Here is a 22,356-nt window from a genome sequence, read left to right as displayed (position 1 = left end):
ATTTCGAGCTCCACAGTTCTTTGTTTTTTAAATCCAGCAATTGCATTTCAAAGTTGCCAATGTCAATATTAAATGGAGAAAAATTTAATTCTGTTACAGTGGCATCCAGAGGTTTTTTAATGTTGCTTTGCTGTTTCTGTAATCCTGAAACCTCTTGGGAAAAGCTTCCCTCATATTGAAAAGTGCTGTTTTAAAATAGGTAATGTCAATATCAGAATTATTTTCTTGGAGATGTTTCAACAGGCTTGGAAAGTGAATCAAAGTTTCTCTCTCAAAATCTTGAGCAAAATGAGATTATTTGTTTTCAAACGAAATAACTTCTTCTAACATTGAAAAAATTTCCTTTCCCCTGTAGTTTATGATTAAGCTGATTAGATGTGAAGTAACATCCACCATGAAATACAGTTTTTGAATCCATTGATCGTTTGTTAATTCTGGATAGTGAACACCCTTCTCAAGGAAAAATGCTTTGATTTCTGATAATAAGGAAGCAAAACATTTCAAAATGTTTCCTCTTGATAACCAAAATGTGCTGAAAATTTGAAACCCTACAATATGGATATGAAACAGGTAAAAGAGAAAAACCTTTTAACAGTCTTTAAAAGCAAGAACAGTGTTCCAGAGAAAAGTAGTGATTTCACTGAAAGGAAAAAAAGATCTACTGACACTTTAGTGTGTGCTGCAAGAAACCAAACTAAAATACACACAAAAATAAAAATGGCACTTTGTTAAAGGCATATGATATCATATCATAAAGGAATTATGATAGGGTGCCTGAAGCATTTTAAAAATAATTTTTTATTTAAGCATAGTTGTTACAAAATTATTCATACTTGAGTTTCAATCTTAGAATGTACACCATCCTTCACCAGTGCACTCTCCTTCCCCTTCACCCTCCTCTGCCTATGTCAGGGGCAGGCATTTTGCTTTTTTCTCTCTCTTTTCCTTTATGACACTGAGGTTTGCAAAAGTTCCTTTATGACACCGTGCTTTGCAATACTGTTAATTAAAGGGTACCATGCATGTCACTTAACCATTTTCAGCATACAGTTCTTATCCAGAGTGATAAGTTCCAATTGTCAATGTCATAATGTACCTTCTGTATTCTAACTGATCTCACCACTTTTTATGGCAAGCTTCCTATCATGGAAGTCCTCCTGTCCCTTATCCCTATTTTCTCTAGATATTATTACCATATTGTTATTTATTATTCTTATATGCCTTTTGACTCATTTCACTCAGAATAATAATCTGATATGTTGATGTATGTACAGATGATGCACTGTGCATGGCTCAGTGTTTTTGTGTAGTCACAAAAAACAAGTTGCACACCCATACATTGTATCCACTCATTGTATGATAGACTGGATTAAAAAAAAAAACTCCTTGCTGAACTAAACTCTGTGACAGATGACACAATAAAGATAATTTGTGAAATTCACAATTGTGATCAAATCCAGGCTATTCACCACCCTTGATGAGAGAATGGATGCCCACTACTAGCATCTTCTCCATGAGGAAGTGAAGTGGCTGTTGAGGGAAAGGGTGCTCTCTTGCCTTGTTGGCAAGAGGGAAGAAGTAGTGCAGTTCCTGTGAGAGCAGAACTCTGACTTTGTACAGCCCTAGTTGGACAAGGAATGGGTAGCTAAGCTTGTGTATTTGGCAGACACTGTTCATTTTCTCTATGAACTTAATATTTCTCTGCAGGGGAGTTTCACAAGTAGGTTTTACAGTGAGACATAAGATGGATGTGTTCAAAAAAGAATCTGATTCTGGGATAGCTGTGTCTGAGGAGATATTGAAATGTTTCCAGAACTCTTGCAAAAAATTTCTGATGGGCACTTATATTATGCAGAAAGTCATAATCAGTATGAAAAACAGCATTTAAGGTCATCAGCTCACAATTTTAATCATGAGTACTCTGAACATGAGAATCCACAGAAAAGAAAACTCTGGGTTGAGAATCCCTTTATGGAAGATGCCCACTCTTGTGCAAAATAAAATATGTGTTTTAAGATCACTTCAGGCACTATATTTCTAAACCCCACCCAACCTGGTCTGAAGAAGCAGGGTAGCAGGAAAGAAATAATAAACCAAGCTAGCCAGGAAAGGATGATCATGGAGTCCATGCCTTTCCCCTTGCACTCTCTTCCTCGAGCCCAAAAAGCTAGAACACCTCTTTCTTTATTAAAACCAATTCCCAATACCAGGAGGCTTCAGGTCTAGAGAGAGAGACAAAAGTACATTTCAGTGGGCTTTTTACATATCAAAGGAAGAGGTTTAAGAAATGATGACTTTGGGGGAACACCTTTGTTTGGGGATGATACTGGGTACCATCTTATACTCTTGGAACCGGCCACGGGGGGGGGGGGGGTGTGCACATGGGGCGCGCACTTACAGAGGCTAGAAGCAGAGTCCTGACTCCTGGAGCGGCCACTGGGCACACAGAAGAGCCAAATTAAGTGTAAAGAGTCGGATGTGGCTTGCGAGCCCCAGGTTGCGAACCACTGTCCTAGGGCTTTCTGCCCTGCATGTACCCCACCTCTCATTGCCTTTAGTAAGCCCAGTTCTATAAACCAGTTCTCAGGTTCTAATGTCTTCAGTTATTTAGTCCCCTGCTTATGTTTCTTAATATCTCACATATGAGGGAAATTCTCTATCTGCCTCCCTCCTTTTCAATAACTTCAATCCGCATGATACTCTTCAGTTCTGTCCTTGTAGTGGCAAATTGCATGTTTTCATTAATTTTTTTTTTTTTATGAATGGCTGAGTTGTATTCCCTTATGTATATGTGCTGTAGTCTCCTTATCCAGTTATCTCAGGTTGTTTCCAGATTTTGGCTCTTGTGAATAGTGCTGCAATGAACATAGGAGCACAAATGTCTTTTTGAAATAGTGCTTTGGGCCTTTGGGGTAGATGCATTGAAGTAGAATTGCTTGGTCATATGGAAGCTCAGTTCCTTGTTTGAAAAATGTTTATATTTTCCAAAAGAGGTGGACCAATCAACAATCACACCAGCAGTGTATAATGGTTCCTTTTCCCCCACTTCCATGCCAACAATGCTTTCTTTGTGATGTGTGTCAGTCTCAGGCTATGGGATTATATCTCATTGCTGTTTTTTTCTCCCCTGTTTTTTGGGCCAAACACTTAGTAGTGCTTGGAACTTATTCCTGCCTCTGTACTCAGGGATTATTCCTGGTGGATTTGGCCTATATGAGGTCAAGAGATTGAACCTAGGTCAACCACATGCAAGACAAGGTCCTAAATGCTGTGGTATCTTTTTTGGCCACTCATTGCTGTTTTGATTTGCATTTCGTATACCTTTTAGCTCTCTTCTTTAAGAAAGTGTTTGTTCATCTCCTCTACATGGGAATTTTTGTTTATTAAATTTTACATATGCTTTATGTACGAATATTAACCCTTTGTTTGATATATGTAGACAGTTTTCTCCCCAGTCTGTGGGGTCTCTCTCTGTCTCTCTTACTCTGTCTCTCCTCTCCCCTCCCCCTTTCCTCCCTCCCTCCCTCCCTCCCTCCCTCCCTCCCTCCCTCCCTCCCTCCCTCCCTCCCTCCCTCCCTTCCTTCCTTCCTTCCTTCCTTCCTTCCTTCCTTCCTTCCTTCCTTCCTTCCTTCCTTCCTTCCTTCCTTCCTCCTTCGCTCCCTCCCTCCCTCCTTTTTTTCCTCTCTCCTTCCCTCCTTCCCTCCCTTTTTCTCTTCTCCCTCCCTTCTTCTCTCCCTCCCTCCCCCAGCTGTGCTTAGGAGTTACTCCTGGATCTGCATTCTGAAATCACTCCAGGCAGGCTCTGGCAAACATGAGACTCTGAGGATCAAACCAAAGTCGGTCCGAGGTCAGCTGTGTGGCAGGCAAATGCCCTATCTCTGCATCATTGCTCCAGCCCAGAACCTTCTTGATTTGGTGCAGTCGTTTGTTTATTTTTGCTTCTGTTTTTGGCCAGTGAAACTGAAGTCTTTGAACATGCCTTTAGATTAAGTTTCATGAAGGGCTCTGGCTATGCTTTTCTCAGTATTTTTAATGTGTTTAAGTTTGATACCAAGATCTTTAATACATTTTGAATTGACTTGGCATGATATGAGATTAAAGATCTGAGTATAATTTTTTACTTGTATCTGGGACAGTTTTCTCTACACCATTAGTGAAAGAGGTTTTCTTTCTCCATTTCACAGTCTTGGCTCCTTTGTCAATGATTAGCTGACCATGTAGCAAAGGATCTTCCCTGTCTCTCCATGCTGTACTGGTTGGGGAATTTATCTTTATTCCAGTGTAGTGTGACACACTGTCTTGATTACTATAGCTTTATAGTATAATTTAAAATTGGGCAAGGGGAATCCTTATGTTTGTTTCCCCTAGGATTGCTTTGGCTCTTCAGAGAGTTTAATTCATTCATATGCATGTCAATAGCATTTGATATATGTCTCCAAAATTTTTCATGGTTATTTTTATAGGGACTATATTGAATCTATATAGTACTTTGGATAAGATTGCCATTTTGGCAATATTTATCTACTCTACGCATATTTAACTTTACAAAATTGTAGTTTGCAAGGGTTGGAGAGACAGAAGCATAGGTAAGGCACTTGCCTTGCATGTGCCTGATTTGATGCCTGGCATCCCAGATGGTTCCCTGGCACCACCAGGAGTGATTTCTGATTGCATATTGAGGAGTAACCTTTGAGCATCACAGGAGAAATCTTTTTTTTTTTTTTTAGTTTGCTGAGTTGGCTACTATCAAAATATCTTGTTAGAGTGTGATATTCATGAGCTTTAATTCTTTACTTAGAAAAATTAGAAATTACTGCTGCGCCTATACAAAAAAAAAAAAAAGGTGGGGTAACACAAACCCTGCCACTGCGGCACCTTTTCTGGTGTTTTGTTTTATTTTTTGTTTGTTTTTTGATATTATCTTCCTTCTTTTTGTTCCACTTTTTTTTTCTTTTCCAGTTTTGTGGATATTATTAGGTGATTTTTTTTTTTTAGTAGTTGATTCCAAATTCTTTTTCCTCTTTTCCTTAACCTTTTAACCTCCAACAGAATAGCATAATTTGAATCATTCAGCCTCATAAATTGGGGGGGGGGGAGGGAATGATACCAGGACCAGTCATATGAACATGTAGTGTAAATAAAAAAATTGACCAGAGTAGAACACCAAACAGAATAGATACCCAACCTATAACAAGCTGTAAGGCAGTGACCATTTGCAGTAGGATTCTGGGGAGTAAAGGAGTGAGATGTGGGAGACATGCTGGGAACGAGTGGAGGGAGGATAACATTGGTGGTGGGAATGCCCTTCATTCATTGTCACTATGTATCGTAAATAATTCTATGTAAATGAACTTCAGTCACAATAAAAAAATTGTCTATCAAAAAGAAAGAAAGAAAGAAAGAAATTACTGGGGCCAGAGCAATAGTACAGCAGGTAGGACCTTACCTTGTATATGCTGACCCAGGTTCAATCCCAGGCATAGTATCCCAAGCCCTACCAGGAGTGATCCTTGAGTGCAGAGCTAGGAGTAGCCATGAGCATCACTGGGTATGGCCAAAAACTAAGTAATGAATGTGATTCTTCAATATAGGCTTTGTTTTCCTGAAAAAGTTCCTGCAGATTTGTTTCTATGAACATATTAAGAGCTTCCATGCTTTACTATCATCCTTTATTTTCTTTCAATAATGTTAGTGGTAGACAACATAGTTTTTATTTTTATTCTTTGGTACTTGGGGGGGGGGTTGATACTTCCTGGTGCTCAGGGATCACTGTTGGTGGTGCTGGGGTAGCATATGTGGCCTGGGGACATGCAAGGCACACTCCTTTATTATTTTCTATTATACCACCTGCTTCCCTTAACTTTAAAGCTGATCTTCATAATATCTGTATGATTTGTGACACCATTCTAAAAATACTAAGATGTTTTCTTTGATCTTATAGGGCGCCAATGCCTCGGCATTAGAGAAAGAGATTGGTCCAGAGCAGTTTCCAGTCAATGAGCACTATTTTGGATTAGTCAATGTAAGTATCTATTAATGTTTTGTAAAGTTAGAAATAGTTTTGAATATAATGTTGAATATGTTTTGAAATGAGTTTTGAAAATGAGTGCCAAGGAGGAAAGATGAATGCAGTTCTTAATTTGTTAAGGGAAAATAGTTCATTTTATTCAGTAGACTTAATGCTAAAATACTTGATTTAGAGATTTAAAATTCTCTTTAATGGAAGGAAAACAAAATTGCTTAATGACTTCAAAGTCTTAAATCCGTTTCTACCTGTCAACCTGCTTTTTCCTATTTACTGACAAAATAGTCTGATAACCATGCTTAAATATGGCATAGATGAGAAGATCTCTTGATTCTTTGAGAATTTCTTAAATGTCTCAATATAAGCATTCTACAGTTATAGGTAACCTATGGTTTCCCATATGTCTATAGTGTTATTGTAAATTTATTTCTGGCATTGACCCAGTAATACATAGAAGAAAAAAACATATAGTTTAGTCCTTGTGGAAGGAATTGTAATCATTACACATTCTTACAACTTTTTTCTAAAGGAAGAATTCCTTTAGAATTTCTAAGGTTTATCTGAATCATAAGGAAATGATAAAAATCTGTGTTGTATACTTATGGTGGTTCTGTTTATGTTACTATTCTTTATATGCCTAAGACTCAATATTAGTAACTTTATAAATCATGGTTCTTTAATTAAATTAAAAAAAATTTCCTGAAACACCAGAAAATGCCTCCCCACATTCTCCTCAGTCCCTTCATTCCGACAGAATCTCTCCTCCTGTGCAGAATTTGGTTTTGGGCCACCCCCTCATTTCAGCCCCCACCAACATCCTGACAATCCCTTTTCCTCTTTTTTAGATTCTTCTTTGTAAATCCCTCCCTCCCTCCCTCCCTCCCTCCCTCCCTCCCTCCCTCCCTCCCTCCCTCCCTCCCTCCCTCCCTCCCTTCCTTCCTTCCTTCCTTCCTTCCTCCCTCCCTCCCTCCCTCCCTCCCTCCCTCCCTCCCTCCCTCCCTCCCGTGCTTTGTGGAACATGTTTTTTGGGGGTGGAGGCACATCTGATGAATTTCAAGGGTCAGTCTGGACTGCTTTCTGGGATTGCTCCTTACTGTGTTTTGGGGACTATATGGGATGATGGGTAAGCAAATACCCTACCCACTGTATCCTTACCCAGTGTATCCGCCCTTACTGGATACATTCTATAGTTGCTGCTTTGAGTATAGTACATAGGGTTGAAATTGTGCATTTGCAGTCTTGTTTATTTTTGTTTTTATTATTGTTGTGACTACATGGTTATAGTTTTCTGACATTTTGAAGTTATAGTTTGATTGTTTTCTGACTTTGATACTGAAGAGCTGATGTCATTTCTGATTATTGATCATTTTTGTAGCTTTGCCCTGTATGTGGCTGACCCTCATTTAATCCCTGGCACTATATGTCCCTTGTGCGTCACCAGCTACAGCCCTGGATGCCTCCAAGCCCCCTTAGAGTGGGCCTGGTTCAAGTCCCACTTGGGTGACAGTTGCCAGGGAGGCCCTTAGGCCTCATGACTAGTTAAGAAGCCCTCTTGCCCTTACGAAAAAGGGGAGAATTTAAGGACATGTTCTTTAATGATGATTTGTTTCTACAGTATTTAAAAAAAAAACAAAACAAAACATGTGTTTTTGTTTCCCCTGTTACTGCTTTGGGTATTTGTATCATATTTTTCAGTTTTAGAACATTTCTGCTACTATTATTTTCAGGATAATTACATTCCTTTTTTTGTTTGTTTGTTTGTTTTTGTTTTTAACTTTTGAGAAGGGCTCAGGGTACCTGGGTACCACTCCATACACTATTCATTTTTTTTTGTTTTTTGGGCCAGGCCAGGTGACGCTCAGGGGTTACTCCTGGCTATGTACTCAGAAATCGCTCCTGGCTTGGGGGACCATATTGGACGATGGGTGATCGAACCGCAGTCTGTCCTAGTTTAGAGCGCTTAAGGCAAGTGCCCTACCACTTGCGCCACAGCTCCAGCCCCTCCATACACTATCTTGCTGTGAGAGTTAGATTTTTGGTCAGCCTCGAGCCTAGTGGTGCCAAGTGTTACACTTCTCCAGGGGCTTATATTGGCAGTGCTTGGGAATGTGGTTTAAGTTGCTGGGTATCAAATTCAAGGCCTCATGCATGCCAGCCCATGGTGCTCTCTCCCTGTCCTTTGTTCTGTTTTTATCAGTCATTTATCAAGTCATTGCAGCGTAGTTGTGGGATAAAGGGGACCTTTATTTACTGGAAATCGTGTGTGCTATGGGTTACTTAAATCAGCTCATTCTTGGGTCCTGATACTAAGTGTGCCAGATCCTCCAGGAGCCATTGTGGTTAGGCACACATCTACAATTGATGCCAGCCCCCAGGAAATCCCCAGGGTTCCAGGCATCTGTGGCTTAGAAGATGCCAGGCAACTAGGAGCACAGATACTTGGTCATGAATATAAGGTTCTTGGGTAGGGACTAGATCATTATCTCTCTAAGTGGGGCAACCTTCATCACCACATCACTTCTGCTGACTGGCCATGTGCATGCTGTGTGTATGGGAGACAGATAAGACTGTTTCTTTGGCTTTTTTGTCCAATTCATTTGTTTTAAATTCTCGAGTTTCCTACTAGAAGCTTTCCTCAGGTTTCATACATATATAAAAGTAGAATACTCAAGGTGGATTGGCATATCATGGGGGGAGCCTTGTTTAGCTTTGATGCGTTTCACTCAGTGAGTCCCTGGCAGACTAACTTTAGAATGCTTCTTGCCTACTTTTAATAGCTAGAGCACTTTCTCTCTCTCTCTCTCTCTCTCTCTCTCTCTCTCTCTCTCTCTCTCTCTCTCTCTCTCTCTCTCTCTCTCTCTCTCTCTCTCCTCTCTCTCTCTCTCTCTCTCTGTGTTTTAATGTGAGCACTTCTCATGTTTGTCCATTTTCCTGCTGATGTTGTCCTCTGCTGTTCTTACTTAAAAAAATTTAGGGGCCGGGCGGTGGTGCTGGAGGTAAGGTGCCTGCCTTGCCTGCGCTAGCCTAGGACGGACCGCGGTTCGATCTCCCGGCGTCCCCATATGGTCCCCCAAGAAGCCAGGAGCAACTTCTGAGCGCATAGCCAGGAGTAACCCCTGAGCGTCACAGGGTGTGGCCCCCCCCCAAAAATTTCAATATATTATTTAGTTTTATTTTTCCCATTTTTTATTGAGGTACTGTGATTTACAATATTGTTCTGTTGCCATTGGCCATTTATTGTTCTCTTCCCCTTTATCCTGCCCACCCTCCTTTTCCTCTCCTTTCTTCACTACTTCCCTCATTTGCTCTTTCCCTCCTTTGTTTCTTCCTCCCTCTCTTTCTCCTTCCATTCCCCTTCCTTCCTTCCTTCCTTCCTTCCTTCCTTCCTTCCTTCCTTCCTTCCTTCCTTCCTTCCTTCCTTCCTTCTTCCTTCCTTCCTTCCTTCCTTCCTTCCTTCCTTCCTTCCTTCCTTCCTTCCTTCCTTCCTTCCTATAATTTTTGTTGTTTTGGGTTTTTTTTTTTTTGACACAGAACATATTTTTTTTAATTTTCAAGTATTTCAGTTTTTCCCTCTTGATGATTGTGATTAATTTAGGGTTTCAAAGCCTCATGATGATTAATTGATAAGATTTTTTATTTTATCAATTTTTATGGAACTATGTTTTGTGACTCAGTCTGTGGTTTTTACTTGGAGAATCCCCGTGTGCATTCTCCAATAACATAGACTCCACTTTAAAAGATGGAAGGCTTTGCTTTTTTGGGGGAGAGGGGCCACACCTGGCGGTGCTCAGCGGTTGCTCCTGGCTCTGTGCTCAGAAATAGCTCCTGGCAGGCACAGGGGACCATATGGGATGCCGGGATTTGAACCAACACTGGTCCTGGGTTAACCGCTTGCAAGGCAAACACCCTGCCGCCCTACCACTGTGCTATCTATCTCTCCAGCCTTGGGCTCTGCTATTTTTAAGGTTCTGTTAGGTTTTGGTATGCTATGCTGGAATACTAAGCCTAAAGTTGAAAGGGAGGTCTGTGTAGTCTGAGGGTTTAAACTTAGTCTTTTTGAAAGACGTAAAACAAGATTATTTGAAAATGAACCCACCCCACTTCCACCTCCCCAGGGTCCTGAGCCTCCAGGGATGAGGCAGTTTGCCATTTGTCTCTTCTAGGAACACGGATGATACTTTACCTCTTTCTGCTTCCGTGTTTCGTAACCTAGCTGCATCCCTAGTCTGTGGTGGTCTTGGTGGCAAAGAGTTTCTCCCTAATTTTTTTTACATCACTTTATTGGGATTTCATGGGGAGTTGAATTAAATGTGTACATTTAATTTCTGTTTATGAGAAAATTGGCCTTCGTCTAATATCCAGATGTTCATGCTCACATATAGAATTGTGTAGTGATCAAATACCTCATTTAAAGGTTGAGGATAGCAGAATCCCAGTTTCTTCAGTCTCATTACTGTTTCTCTGTGTCTACCACCCTTGTTTGATTTAGACACCAGAGCTAATTGTGTTTGAATTATAGTCAGATTGTACCCTCCGACAGTATCCCATCTGTAGTATAATAGTATTCATATATTGAAGCCTATTTTACCTTTAGCCTTCTCCAGTGTAAGTATTGCAATTTCTCTATTTGTGCTTAATTATAACTTTTGTTTGTAAGAAATTTCAGAACAAGTGAAACAGTATCTTAAGTCTTAGAAATTCTAAAGTCACTGATATTTTTCCTATTGCTGTGTTGCCTTGTTTTGAGGGGGCACATGTGGTGGCCCTCAGGCATTACTCCTGGTTTTGTGCTCAGAAATTATTCCTGGCAGGCTTGGGGGGACCAGATGGGATGCTTATACTGGGAACTGAACCCACATGGGCCATGTGCCAGGCACAATGCTCCAGCCCTCCTGTGTTGCTTTTAACTTAATATCAGTGCTGGTGCCAGTTGTGTGTAAAAAGAATCTCAATGCTAGTGTCAGTTGTGTAAACATGTATATTAGATAATATACATTTGTATGTGTATTTGCATTCTTCGTTTTTATTTTCTATTGAGGTAATATTAGCTGACAATAGGTTTCAGGTGTATAGTTTCCACCTCAGCTGCTGTATATTTCACACCACACTTACCTCAAAATATACTATAAAGAAGCATTTTTATTATTCTCTGTGGATCATTCTGAATTGAAAACGTACTACTTGTGCTTTTTATTTTTGAAACTGAATAACCTAGATTCGGTAAGGTCAAGATTAGCAGAGAAGAGTTAGTAAAAGAATCAAAGGGATAGGTCCGCTAGGGATTCATTTGTTGGCTGGAAATACAATTTCTGATTTCTACCCTATTTGTTGTGACAGAAAATTGGAATCTTCTTTTTTTTTTTTTGGTTTTTGGGCCACACCCGTTTGACGCTATGTGCTCAGAAATCGCCCCTGGCTTGGGGGGACCATATGGGACGCCAGGGGATTGAACCGCGGTCCATCCTATGCTAGCGCTTGCAGGCGCTTACCTCTAGCGCTTCCCGGCCTCAAGAAAATTGGAATCTTTTGAAGTAGACAGGGCTGTTAACTAGGGAGGATTATATGATACCTGAATTAAACTTAAAAATGAATTAATAGTCAGAATAGATACAGCAGAAGTAACAAAATGATTAACTTTTATTGTGATGACCCTTTCAAAATGTTTAATGTTTTCCTGTAAGTTCTAATTTTCAACTTTTTAAATATCATTCCTCCTGTTTCTTTTATTTTCCTTCCTCTGTTATGTTTATAGCAGGGGTCTCAAACTCGCAGCCCCTGGTCCAAGCGGCCCTTTGCACAATATTTTGTGGCTCTGCCCTAGAGGAATCTTTTTTTACTTTGTTTTAGTTGTTTGGGGTCACACCTCCCAATGTTCAAGGCTTACTACTGACTTTGCACTCAAGGATCACCCCGACTTTGCCTCCTGCGGCCCCCAGGTAAATTGAGTTTGAGACCCCTGGTTTATAGAGTAATTAGACATTAGAGTTCCTTAAAATGTAAGTTAGGACCGGAAAAGATAGCTCAGCGGACAACTGCATGCTCTGCATATCAGGGGCCTGTGCTTGTTCCTTGGCATATTCTGTAGTCTCTGAGAACCACCCAGAGAGACTCCAAACAATCTGGGAGTAGTCCCTGATCACTCTTAGATGAGGTTCCAGGAAAATAAACAAACAAACATACAAACAAAAATGAAGGCGGGAGTTTTGCCAGGTGGAAAGAAGGGAAGATAGTAAGATTTAGACACATTGTAACCCAGCCTCCAGCCCCTCCTTACTGAAGTTACAGCCAAGTGCTAGTAGTTCTCTCTCCCCCACCCCCAGTTAAGTTCTTATTGGAATGTCACTGTTCTAATAAACTTGTAGTTCATCTTTTTAATAATTGAATTTAAAAAATGAGATGCATGTATATTTTTTATCACTCTGTTTTTAGCTAATGGCAATTTTTTTGGGGGGGAGGGGGTTCATACCCATTGGCTGTCATCGGTTACTCCTGGCTCTTCATTCAGAAATTGTTCCTGGCTTGGGGAATAATATGGGATGCTGGGGTTTGAGCCCACATTCGTCCTAGGTCAGACACATCAAGGCAAACTCTACCACTTTGCTACCACTCTGACCCCAGCAATTCGATGGCTCAATTTGTTCTTTTTTTTTTTTTTTTTTTTAATCTGTTCTGAGGTGCTGGAGAGGTGGCGCTAGAGGTAAGGTGTCTGCCTTACAAGCTAGCCAAGGAAGGACCACGGTTCGATTCCCCAGCGTCCCATATGGTCCCCCCAAGCCAGGGGCAATTTCTGAGCATTTAGCAGGAGTAATCCCTGAGCTTCAAATGGGTGTGGCCCAAAAAACCAAAAAAAAAAAAAAAAAAAAATCTGTGCTGAAAAGTTACTATTAGGTCTGATTGTATTTTTTTTTTTTTTTTTTTTTTTTTTTGGTTTTTGGTTTTTGGGTCACACCCAGCAGCACTCAGGCGTTACTCCTGGCTCTATGCTCAGAAATCGCTCCAGGCAGGATCAGGGGACCATATGGGATGCTGGGATTCGAACCACCGACCTTCTGCATTCAAGGCAAATGCCTTACCTCCATGCTATCTCTTTGGCCCCAGATTGTATATTTTTTTTAATAGTTTTGATTTGGTGCCACACCTGGCACATTCAGGGTTACTCCTGACTGCACTCAGGAATCATTCCTGATTCAATGCTCAGGGATCACTCCTAGTGGGGCTTGGGAAACCATATGTGGTGCTGAACAAAAGTCTTATCTCCTATACTATCTCTCCAGATCCAGAATCCAGAATCCAGATCATTTTCTGAAATGATAACTTTTAGAATAGTTTGCTCCTGGTAAATGAGAACTTTTATATATTTACTGTAACTTAAAAGAGTGATTTCTGATGAGTTGATCACCTACAAGTATATTAATATTCTTGATGTTATTAGAAGTTGAGAGAGGAGTAATACAGGTGTGGCAGAGGTGCCCAGACACTAGCTCAAGGAGACAGAGACAGAGATATGTAAAATCCCGTTACATGCAAGCTTTCAAAATAAGTTGTTGTAATTTGATAAACCAGACTCTCTTTTTCTTTTTTTTTAAAAATATATTTAAACACCTTGATTACAAACACAATTATGGTTAGGTTTCAGTCATATAAAGAACACCCCCCTTCACCAGTGCAACATTCCCACCACCAATGTCCCAAATCTCCCTCCTCCCCACCCTACCCCCATCTGAACTCTAGACAGGCTTTCTACTTCTCTCATTCATTCTCATTGTTAGGCTAGTTCTCAATGTAGTTACTTCTCTAACTACACTCATCACTCTTTGTGGTGAGCTTCATGAAGTGAGCTGGAACTTCCAGCCCTCCTCTCTTTCAGACTCTCTTTTTCTATAATATCTTGAGCCTGTAATAAATTATATTAGTAAATTATAATGATTTAAACTACTACTATTATTAAACATCTTTTATACTTTTTTGTGCAGTTTAGATTTTTTTATGCTTTAAGTAATGCTTAAAGTTTAATTATTTTAAATAAATTTTATTGTGACCAAAGTGAATTACAAATCTTTCATAGTAATATTTTATCTACATAGTGATATTGAATCAGGGGCATTCCCATCACCAGCATTGTCCTCCCTCCACCCCTGTTCCCAGCATGCATCCCATATCCCTCTCCTTTGACCCCAGGCTGCTAGTATAAGTGGTCCCTTCTATATCCGGCTTGTTGTAGATAGGGTATCGATTCTGTTGTCATTGGCTTTGGATTTGGTGTTAGTTTAGACGTTTTTAATATCTTTTTGTGATCAGATGTCCATAAGTTTTTCCTTTTCTTTGTTGTGCAGACATGGTGAAAGGCCCTGGATTTGTGGGCGTGGCTACCAGAATTTGTGGAAATACATATACTGGGTGGTGACCTTCCCTGGTTAAGTTTATGGTTAAATAATCTGGTTTAATAAATGATTAAATTTATTCTTAAGTATTTTATTTGTTTTGATGCCATTATAGAGGGGATTATTTTCTTAATTATTTTCTTACTGATAGGTGTGCACCTAAGTCTAGGTTTTTTTTACTTGTTTTATTGTTATTTTGTGGTGGCATTCTTTTTCAATTTTGTTTTGGTTTTTGGGCCACACCCAGCGGCACTCAGGTTGTTCCTGGCTCTGTGCTGATATTACTCCTGGCAGGCTTGGGAAACTATGAGATGCTTGGGATCAAACCCTGTTCAGCTGTGTGCAAGGCAAACACCCTACCCGATGTGCTATCTCTCCAGCCTCTGGTGGTAACATTCTTGTGGTCCTCAGAGGGTAGGGCCTTTATCTGGTGGGTTGGAGGGTTAGGACTCAGTTGACAAGGCCCAGGCACCACATGATGGTGGGAATAAAAACCAGGGTCTCACACATGCCTGTGCTCTACCACTTGACCACATCCCTGTGCTTGTATACTTGTTTTATATCTGGCAACTGTACAAAAATAATTCATTCAGACTGATCATTTATTTGGAGGGATTACTACATATCATATGTTAATGTACCAATAGTGGCAGGTCTACTTCTTACTGTTTCCAACTTGGATACCTTTTAGTATGTTTCTTGTCCTATTGCTGTGTCTAGGACTTATGATCTGTTTTAGAATAGAGGCATCATACATGAGTGATAGCCTGTCTCATTCTTGATCTTAGAGGAAAGACTTTTAACTTCAGATTATATAGACCATGAGATATAGATCATAGTTCAAGATTGAGCTTGAAAGCTGAGTTGTATATTCTAATACTTTCTAAACATCAGGAGTATCATGTCTTGACATTTCAGTGGCTCTCACACAAACATTTTTTTATAGCATATTCAGTGTGTAAAACAAAAAAATGTTTTAAAGTGTTTGCTTTCATACATTACAGATCTGTATTATATCTTCAGTGTTTTTTGTTTTTTTTTAGTTTTTGGGTCACACCCAGCGGTGCTCAGGGGTTACTCCTGGCTGTCTGCTCAGAAATAGCTCCTGGCAGGCACGGGGGACCATATGGGACACTGGGATTTGAACAACCACCTTTGGTCCTGGATCGGCTGCTTGCAAGGCAAATGCCGCTGTGCTATCTCTCTGGGCCTATATCTTCAGTTTTTAAGACAGCCAGTGAAGCTTTGTAAGAGCGTGGACTGAGTATTTCAAGTTTTCTCAGTCTTTTGACTATATTGATAAGAAATTTTTTTCAACTTTTTTTTTTTTTTTGGTTTTCACACCCGGTAACACTCAGGGGTCACTCCTGGCTATGTGTTCAGAAAGCTCCCGGCTTGGGGGACCATATGGGACGCTGGGGTATTAAACCGAAGTCTGTCCTAGGCTACCGCAGGCACGGCAAGATGCCTTACCCCTTGCACCACCGCTCTGACCTCTATATTGATATGAAATTTGTATTGCTAGGAAGTTTAAATTGTTAGAAATTTGTATTGTTAGAAAATTTAAATGCAGGAAAACTGACTTTTATTCTGTTTTTGTGTTCATATATCAGAATGAGTAATGTAGATTTTATACCAAATACACGATATTTTCCTTTTCATTTAAACATGTACACTTGTGAGTTTCTACAAAAGAATTCATTTTTATTTTTATTTTGGGGGGTGTGTCACACCTGGCAGCGCCAGGTCCCTCCCAGGTTGGCTGCATGCAAGGCAAATGCCCTACCATGCTGCTATTGCTCCGGTCTCTACAAAAGAATTTTTAAGTTCAAGAGCTATGTTAAGAACCAACATTATGGGCCCGGAGAGATAGCACAGCGGCGTTTGCCTTACAAGCAGCTGATCCAGGACCAAAGGTGGTTGGTTCGAATCCCGGTGTCCCATATGGTCCCCTGTGCCTGCCAGGAGCTATTTCTGAGCAGACAGCCAGGAGTAACCCCTGAGCATTGCCGGGTGTGGCCCAAAAACCAAAAAAAAAAAAAAAAAAAAAAGAACCAACATTACATTGAAAATGGGAACTTTGAAATAATTTTTAAAAAAGAGAAAAATTATCTCCCAGATTCCTAACCTTTATCTCATATTTCTGTATAGTTCTTAGAATGAGGTTTTATAAAGGCCAAACATATTATATGTGTCTTATGTAAATTTTAATTCAAGCTGATACCTGGAACATCTGTTTAATGTTAAAATAGCTAATTTATGGTCAGAATAATTTTTATCCTAAGATACATTTTATGTGTTGCCCAACATTTAATTATTATTATTATTTTTTGTTCTAGTTTGGAAATACCTGCTACTGCAATTCAGTTCTTCAAGCACTTTATTTTTGTCGTCCATTTCGGGAAAAAGTTCTGGCATACAAGAGTCAACCTAGGAAGAAGGAGAACCTTCTTACATGCTTAGCAGATCTCTTCCATAGCATAGCCACTCAGAAGAAAAAGGTTGGAGTAATACCACCTAAGAAGTTCATTACAAGATTACGGAAAGAAAATGGTAATTTCTCTGCTTCTTACTGTCTTTCTAGCCTAACAGGAAGGGTAAATATAGCATCTGGTACAATTCAGGAAGCACTGGGTATCCTAAACTTGTGCCTGCTTGAAAGTTAGCGATGGAAAAAAAACCATGATGTTTATGTTTTTAAGGATATGCTAATATAGTGAGGAGGTAGTAACAGAGCAATTAATAGTGGCATGAGGGGCCGGGCGGTGGCGCAAGAGGTAAGGTGCCTGCCTTGCCTGCGCTAGCCTTGGACAGACCACAGTTCGATCCCCCGGCATCCCATATGGTCCCCCAAGCCAGGAGCAACTTCTGAGCGCATAGCCAGGAGTAACCCCTGAGCGTTACCGGTGTGGCCCAAAAACCAAAAAAAAAAAAAAAAAAAAAAAAAAATAGTGGCATGATTCATGTTTGAAGTATGGTATATAGAGATCAAATTCTTTATGCCAAAAAATAAAAAAAAATCATAATTTATTTGTCCATTATTCTATCAAGAATGAAGTTTTTTTTCACATTAGTTTTAATAAGGTTAATTTTTTAACAATAAGGTTAATAGTAATACTTTTATATAAATTTATTTCTTATCATAAATTATAATCTGATATAGAAAGCATGCTCTTTACCCAATGTTAGCCCAGGAATAAAAAAAGGAAGAAAAGCAGGATTTAAGTCATAGTCTAAGGAAAGGAAAGAACCAGAACAGTAAATTAAGTTTTCTGAGGGGTATGTTTTTACCTCATCATCTCTTCTTTTAAAGAAATTTATTGATTAGCCTTACATCGTTTATCTCTTTTAAAACATTTTCATTTAATCTCTGTTAGAGCAAGCCCCTAATTTAGACTTTACTGCTACTACACTACTACAGCTTACATAGTTCATTTGAGATTCAGAATAGGAAGGCCATTCACTTGATAGCATCCCACTTGAGTTTTACTTGGAAAGTTAAGTTCCAGTTTCTTTCTAAGATCCTATACCACGGGGGGGGGGGGGGGGCGGGGGGAGGAGGAGGGGAGATCCTGTACCACTTTAGAAAATTGTCCAGGATGTATATGTTATGTAGAAATTTAGATTTTTCTTTTAACTTGGTTTTTCAGTCATTGTAGACGTAAAATTAGTGACAAATTTAGGCTGTCTCTAACATGGAGAAAGATACCCACAGAAAGAAGATTTGAGATGACTTCTAAGATTTGTTGCTATATATACCAGTGGGTTCTAACTAAGAGACACTATTATCTGATAATTTGAGTGAAGCTTGGGTCTTAATTTTCTCAGATATAATATATTATCTGTAAGGCATTTTTCTTTAATTGGTAATACATGTTAATAATTCGACTTTAGGGCCCGGAGCGGTGGCACCAGCAGTAAGGCGTCTGCCTTGCAAGTGCTAACCTAGGACAGATTGCAGTTCGATCCCCCAGTGTCACATATGGTCCCCCAAGCCAGGAGCGATTTCTGAGCGGATAACTAGGAGTAACCTCTGAGTTGTCATCCAGTGTGGCCCAAAAAACAAAAAAAAATTTGTTTTGAATTTATTTCACATATACTTATATGGCAATTGATTAATTGCTTATCAAAAATATTATATTTTCCCAGAAGAAAAAAATGTTTTAAAGCGTTTGCTTTCATGCATTACAGATCTGTATTGTTTCTTCAGTTTTTAAGATAGCCGAAATTAATATGGACTGAATGCTCAAGTCTTCTTAGTCTTTTGACTATATTAATAAGAAATTTTAAACAATTTAGAAAATTTAAATGCAGGAAAATTGATTGTTCATTTCTGTGTGATCATATTTCAGAGTAATATAGACTTTATACCAAATATATGGTATTTTCCTCTTTGCTTACACACACACACACACACAGAGTTTGGTGAATTGCACACACAGTTTGCTTGCACCTGTCACACACACACACAGAATTTGGTGAATTGCACACACACAGTTTGCTTGCACCTGTCACACACACACACACACACAGAATTTGGTGAATTGCACACACACAGTTTGCACCTGTCACACACACACACAGAGTTTGGTGAATTGCACACACACAGTTTGCTTGCACCTGTCACACACACACACAGAGTTTGGTGAATTGCACACACACAGTTTGCACCTGTCACACACATACACACACAGTTTGGTGAATTGCACCCACACACAGTTTGCACCTGTCACACACACACACACACACACACACACACACACACACACACAGAGTTTGGTGATTTGCACACACACACACACACACAGTTTGCACCTATCTATTTTAGTATTATATGCTGGGCCCGGAGAGATAGCACAGTGGTGTTTGCCTTGCAAGCAGCCGATCCAGGACCAAAGGTGGTTGTTCGAATCCCGGTGTCCCATATGGTCCCCCGTGCCTGCCAGGAGCTATTTCTGAGCAGACAGCCAGGAGTAACCCCAGAGCACCGCTGGGTGTGGCCCAAAAACAAAACAAAACAAAAACAAAAAACAAAATAATATTGTATGCTAAGTATCTTAGAAATTATTTATTTCTTAGTGTTACAAACATAAAGAAGTTCAGGATAAAGATTCTAGCAGATTCAGTATTCATATTCTCACTTGGTGGCACAAGAAGAGAAACAAGCTCTCTTAGTTTCCTTCTAAAAGGCAGTAATCTCTGTCCTTGAGCTCAGTAACCTGCCAAAGATCTAATCTCAAAATAGCATTTCTTGGTGATTCGAATTTTACTTTATAAATTCAGAGTGGTTACACATGCTTGCAGTCTGTATGTAACATGATCTTTAAGAACTTTAAGTACATGATTTTTTTTTTTTTTTTTTTTTTGGTTTTTGGGTCACACCCGGCAGCACTCAGGGGTTATTCCTGGCTTCATGCTCAGAAATCGCTCCTGGCCGACTCGGGGGACCATATGGGACGCCGGGATTCGAACCGATGACCTTCTGCATGAAAGGCAAATGCCTTACCCTCCATGCTATCTCTCCGGCCCCTAAGTACATGATGTTTTTAATGTTTAGGTAAACTAATACTGAACACAGAGTTTGGGTTACTGTGGTTAAAAGTTTTATGTAATTATCAGTGCTTTGCATAGTTGCCTGTCAAGGTCAGGAAATTTCAATTGCATTTATTTATTTGTTTTTTTGATGGTATTGGGAATTGAACCTCCTACATGATGAGGCATGTGCTTCTGTCCCTGGTTCTATTATTTTATTCACCATTTAAAAAAAAAACTCCTATATTTGGAAAAAGTGAATTTATGTAGATTTGCATCCTTTTGAGATCTATCTTCTCTTAAGGTTTTTTTTTGGGAGGGGTTATACCTGGTGCCGCTCAGGGGTTACTCCTGGCTATGCGCTCAGAAATCGCTCCTGGCTTGAGGGACCAAATGGGACAGAACCACGGTCTGCCCTAGGTCATCGCTCCAGCCTCTTTTAAATTTTTTATCCTACATTCAAGAATTATATTTAAATGAAAAATATATTATTTGATATTGCTGGTCTATTAAGTTTTATAGGTGGCTCTTAAATGGTAGTCAGGGAATTTAGCCACTCTCATTGATTTTTGGCTACTTATTTACACAAGTATAAGCTACCCAAGAATAAGCCGACCCCTTTAATTTTACCCTAAAAACCGGAGAAACCTAGTGACTCGAGTATAATCCAAGGTGGAAAATGCAGCAGCCACTGGTACATTTCGAAAATAAAAATAGATTCCCTAAACAATTACAATTGAGGAGTCAGTAGGTTAAGTGTTTTTCAATATTTATTGCCAAAGAAAAACTGTAAACTAGCAAAATAACTTTAAAACTTTAAATAAAGTGCAGAACACCATAGCTTAACAGGTTATGAAGCTAAATCACAAAGGTTAAAATCCTTCAAAACTGGATTCCTCTTCCTCCTCATCTGTATGTCCAAATAGAGCTTCAGCTGTATTTGATGTGAGGGTATCATCATCACTGAGTTCGCAGACATCATCCCTTCTGTTGGTCTCATACAAAACGCAGAATATTGGGAGTTAACTATTTCAGTGGCATTCAGTTCAGTTGAGCGGCTTACCTCTTCAGCTCAGCCGTGACTTGTGGACTGAGCTGAAGCAGCGCCCCCTCCAGCAGATGGCAGAAGACGATGGGAAACTACATGCATGCTGAATTCTGTTTTTTTCGGCACAAATTTTGTGCTGAAAGACTTGGCTTATACTCAAGTATATGCTGTAATTGGGCTGGTGGTTCAATTCAGGGGCCCATGATATGGTGCTGCTAGGGCCTTGCAGTGCTGGGGATTACCCCCACAGTGCTAAAGCATCAGTCACCCCCAGTGGTGCTCAAGGCCTCCAGAACTGCACTGGGCAGTGTTTGCAGGATTATGTGATACTGCACATCGAATCAGGGTAGACTGCATGTGCTGTATCCCATTTAGCTCTTTAGCTCCTTAAAAGTACTTTGAACCATACTTTGACATTTAATTTATTTTTTCATTTATTTTTGGTCTTTACTCAAAGGAAATTTAATAGGTGTATGTTATGTACCTGTCCCTTTTAGGCTCTGCAGGTTTTACGGTTTTGAAAAATTGGTTGTTTTCTTATTTGTACTATTTTCTATCGCTGAACTATTCTTTGTAAACCATTGTTCTGGCATGTCATGTTCCTTTTTTTTTCAGTAGATATTAACTCCATATTATTTTAGCCACTGCTATTTTTTTAAAAATTTTTTAAATTTTTTTGGTTTTTGGGTCACATCCAGCAGTGCTCTGGGGTTACTCCTGGCACTATGCTCAGAAATCGCTCCTGGCAGGCTCGGGGGACCATATGAGATGCCAGGATTTGAACTACTGTCCTTCTCATGCAAGGCAAACGCTCCACCTCCATGCTGTCTCTCCAGCCCCGCTGTTTTTTAATACCAATACTCATTTTTATATCCTTTGGAAAGAACATATTTGCTGTAATGAATTATTTATCTCCCACTGAATTAGAGCTATAATAGTTTAATACAGTTTTCTTTCCAATCCACTCTTAACCATTCTTCCATTTTGTTCTACTGTGCCTAAGTCATTTAATTTTCTCTATGTAATTTATCTCTAATTCTCATTTTAGTTACTCTCCTGAAGAGAGGGAGTTCTAGATTTGTGATTTGGAGTGGATCAGTAAATGAGTAGTGAAAGTGTTATAGTTCTGAAGGGGTTTTGTGTTCAGAGAAACTGCCTAGACACTGGCGGTATCAAAATTAGTACAAGAGTCAGGGTGGAGTGAGAATGCACAACTAAGACTACAGACATGTGAGGGGAGGTTGATGGATGTCCACCAAAGATTGAGGGTCAAGGGGAGTAGAGCCAGTTGGTTTATTTAATTTTGTTTTTGTGCTGACTGAGGCTTGCAGACCCCTGGCTGTAGAGTCAGCATTTTGATCATGGCACTC

At 39.7% G+C, this 22,356-nt stretch overlaps 1 protein-coding gene across 1 annotated transcript in view; it reads left to right on the top strand.

Moving 5' to 3' along the window:
- Positions 1-22,356, top strand: part of USP12 (ubiquitin specific peptidase 12) — a 106,645-nt gene that overhangs the window by 49,737 nt on the left and 34,552 nt on the right. Inside the window, exons 2-3 of the mRNA XM_049778291.1 lie at positions 5,942-6,022; positions 16,746-16,959. Coding sequence (XP_049634248.1) covers positions 5,942-6,022; positions 16,746-16,959 — 295 coding nt within the window. The remainder of the gene's footprint in view (positions 1-5,941; positions 6,023-16,745; positions 16,960-22,356) is intronic.

This window comes from Suncus etruscus, chromosome 8, assembly GCF_024139225.1.
Source record: "Suncus etruscus isolate mSunEtr1 chromosome 8, mSunEtr1.pri.cur, whole genome shotgun sequence".
Taxonomy (NCBI): domain Eukaryota; kingdom Metazoa; phylum Chordata; class Mammalia; order Eulipotyphla; family Soricidae; genus Suncus; species Suncus etruscus.
This window is presented reverse-complemented; position numbering and strand designations above follow the sequence as displayed.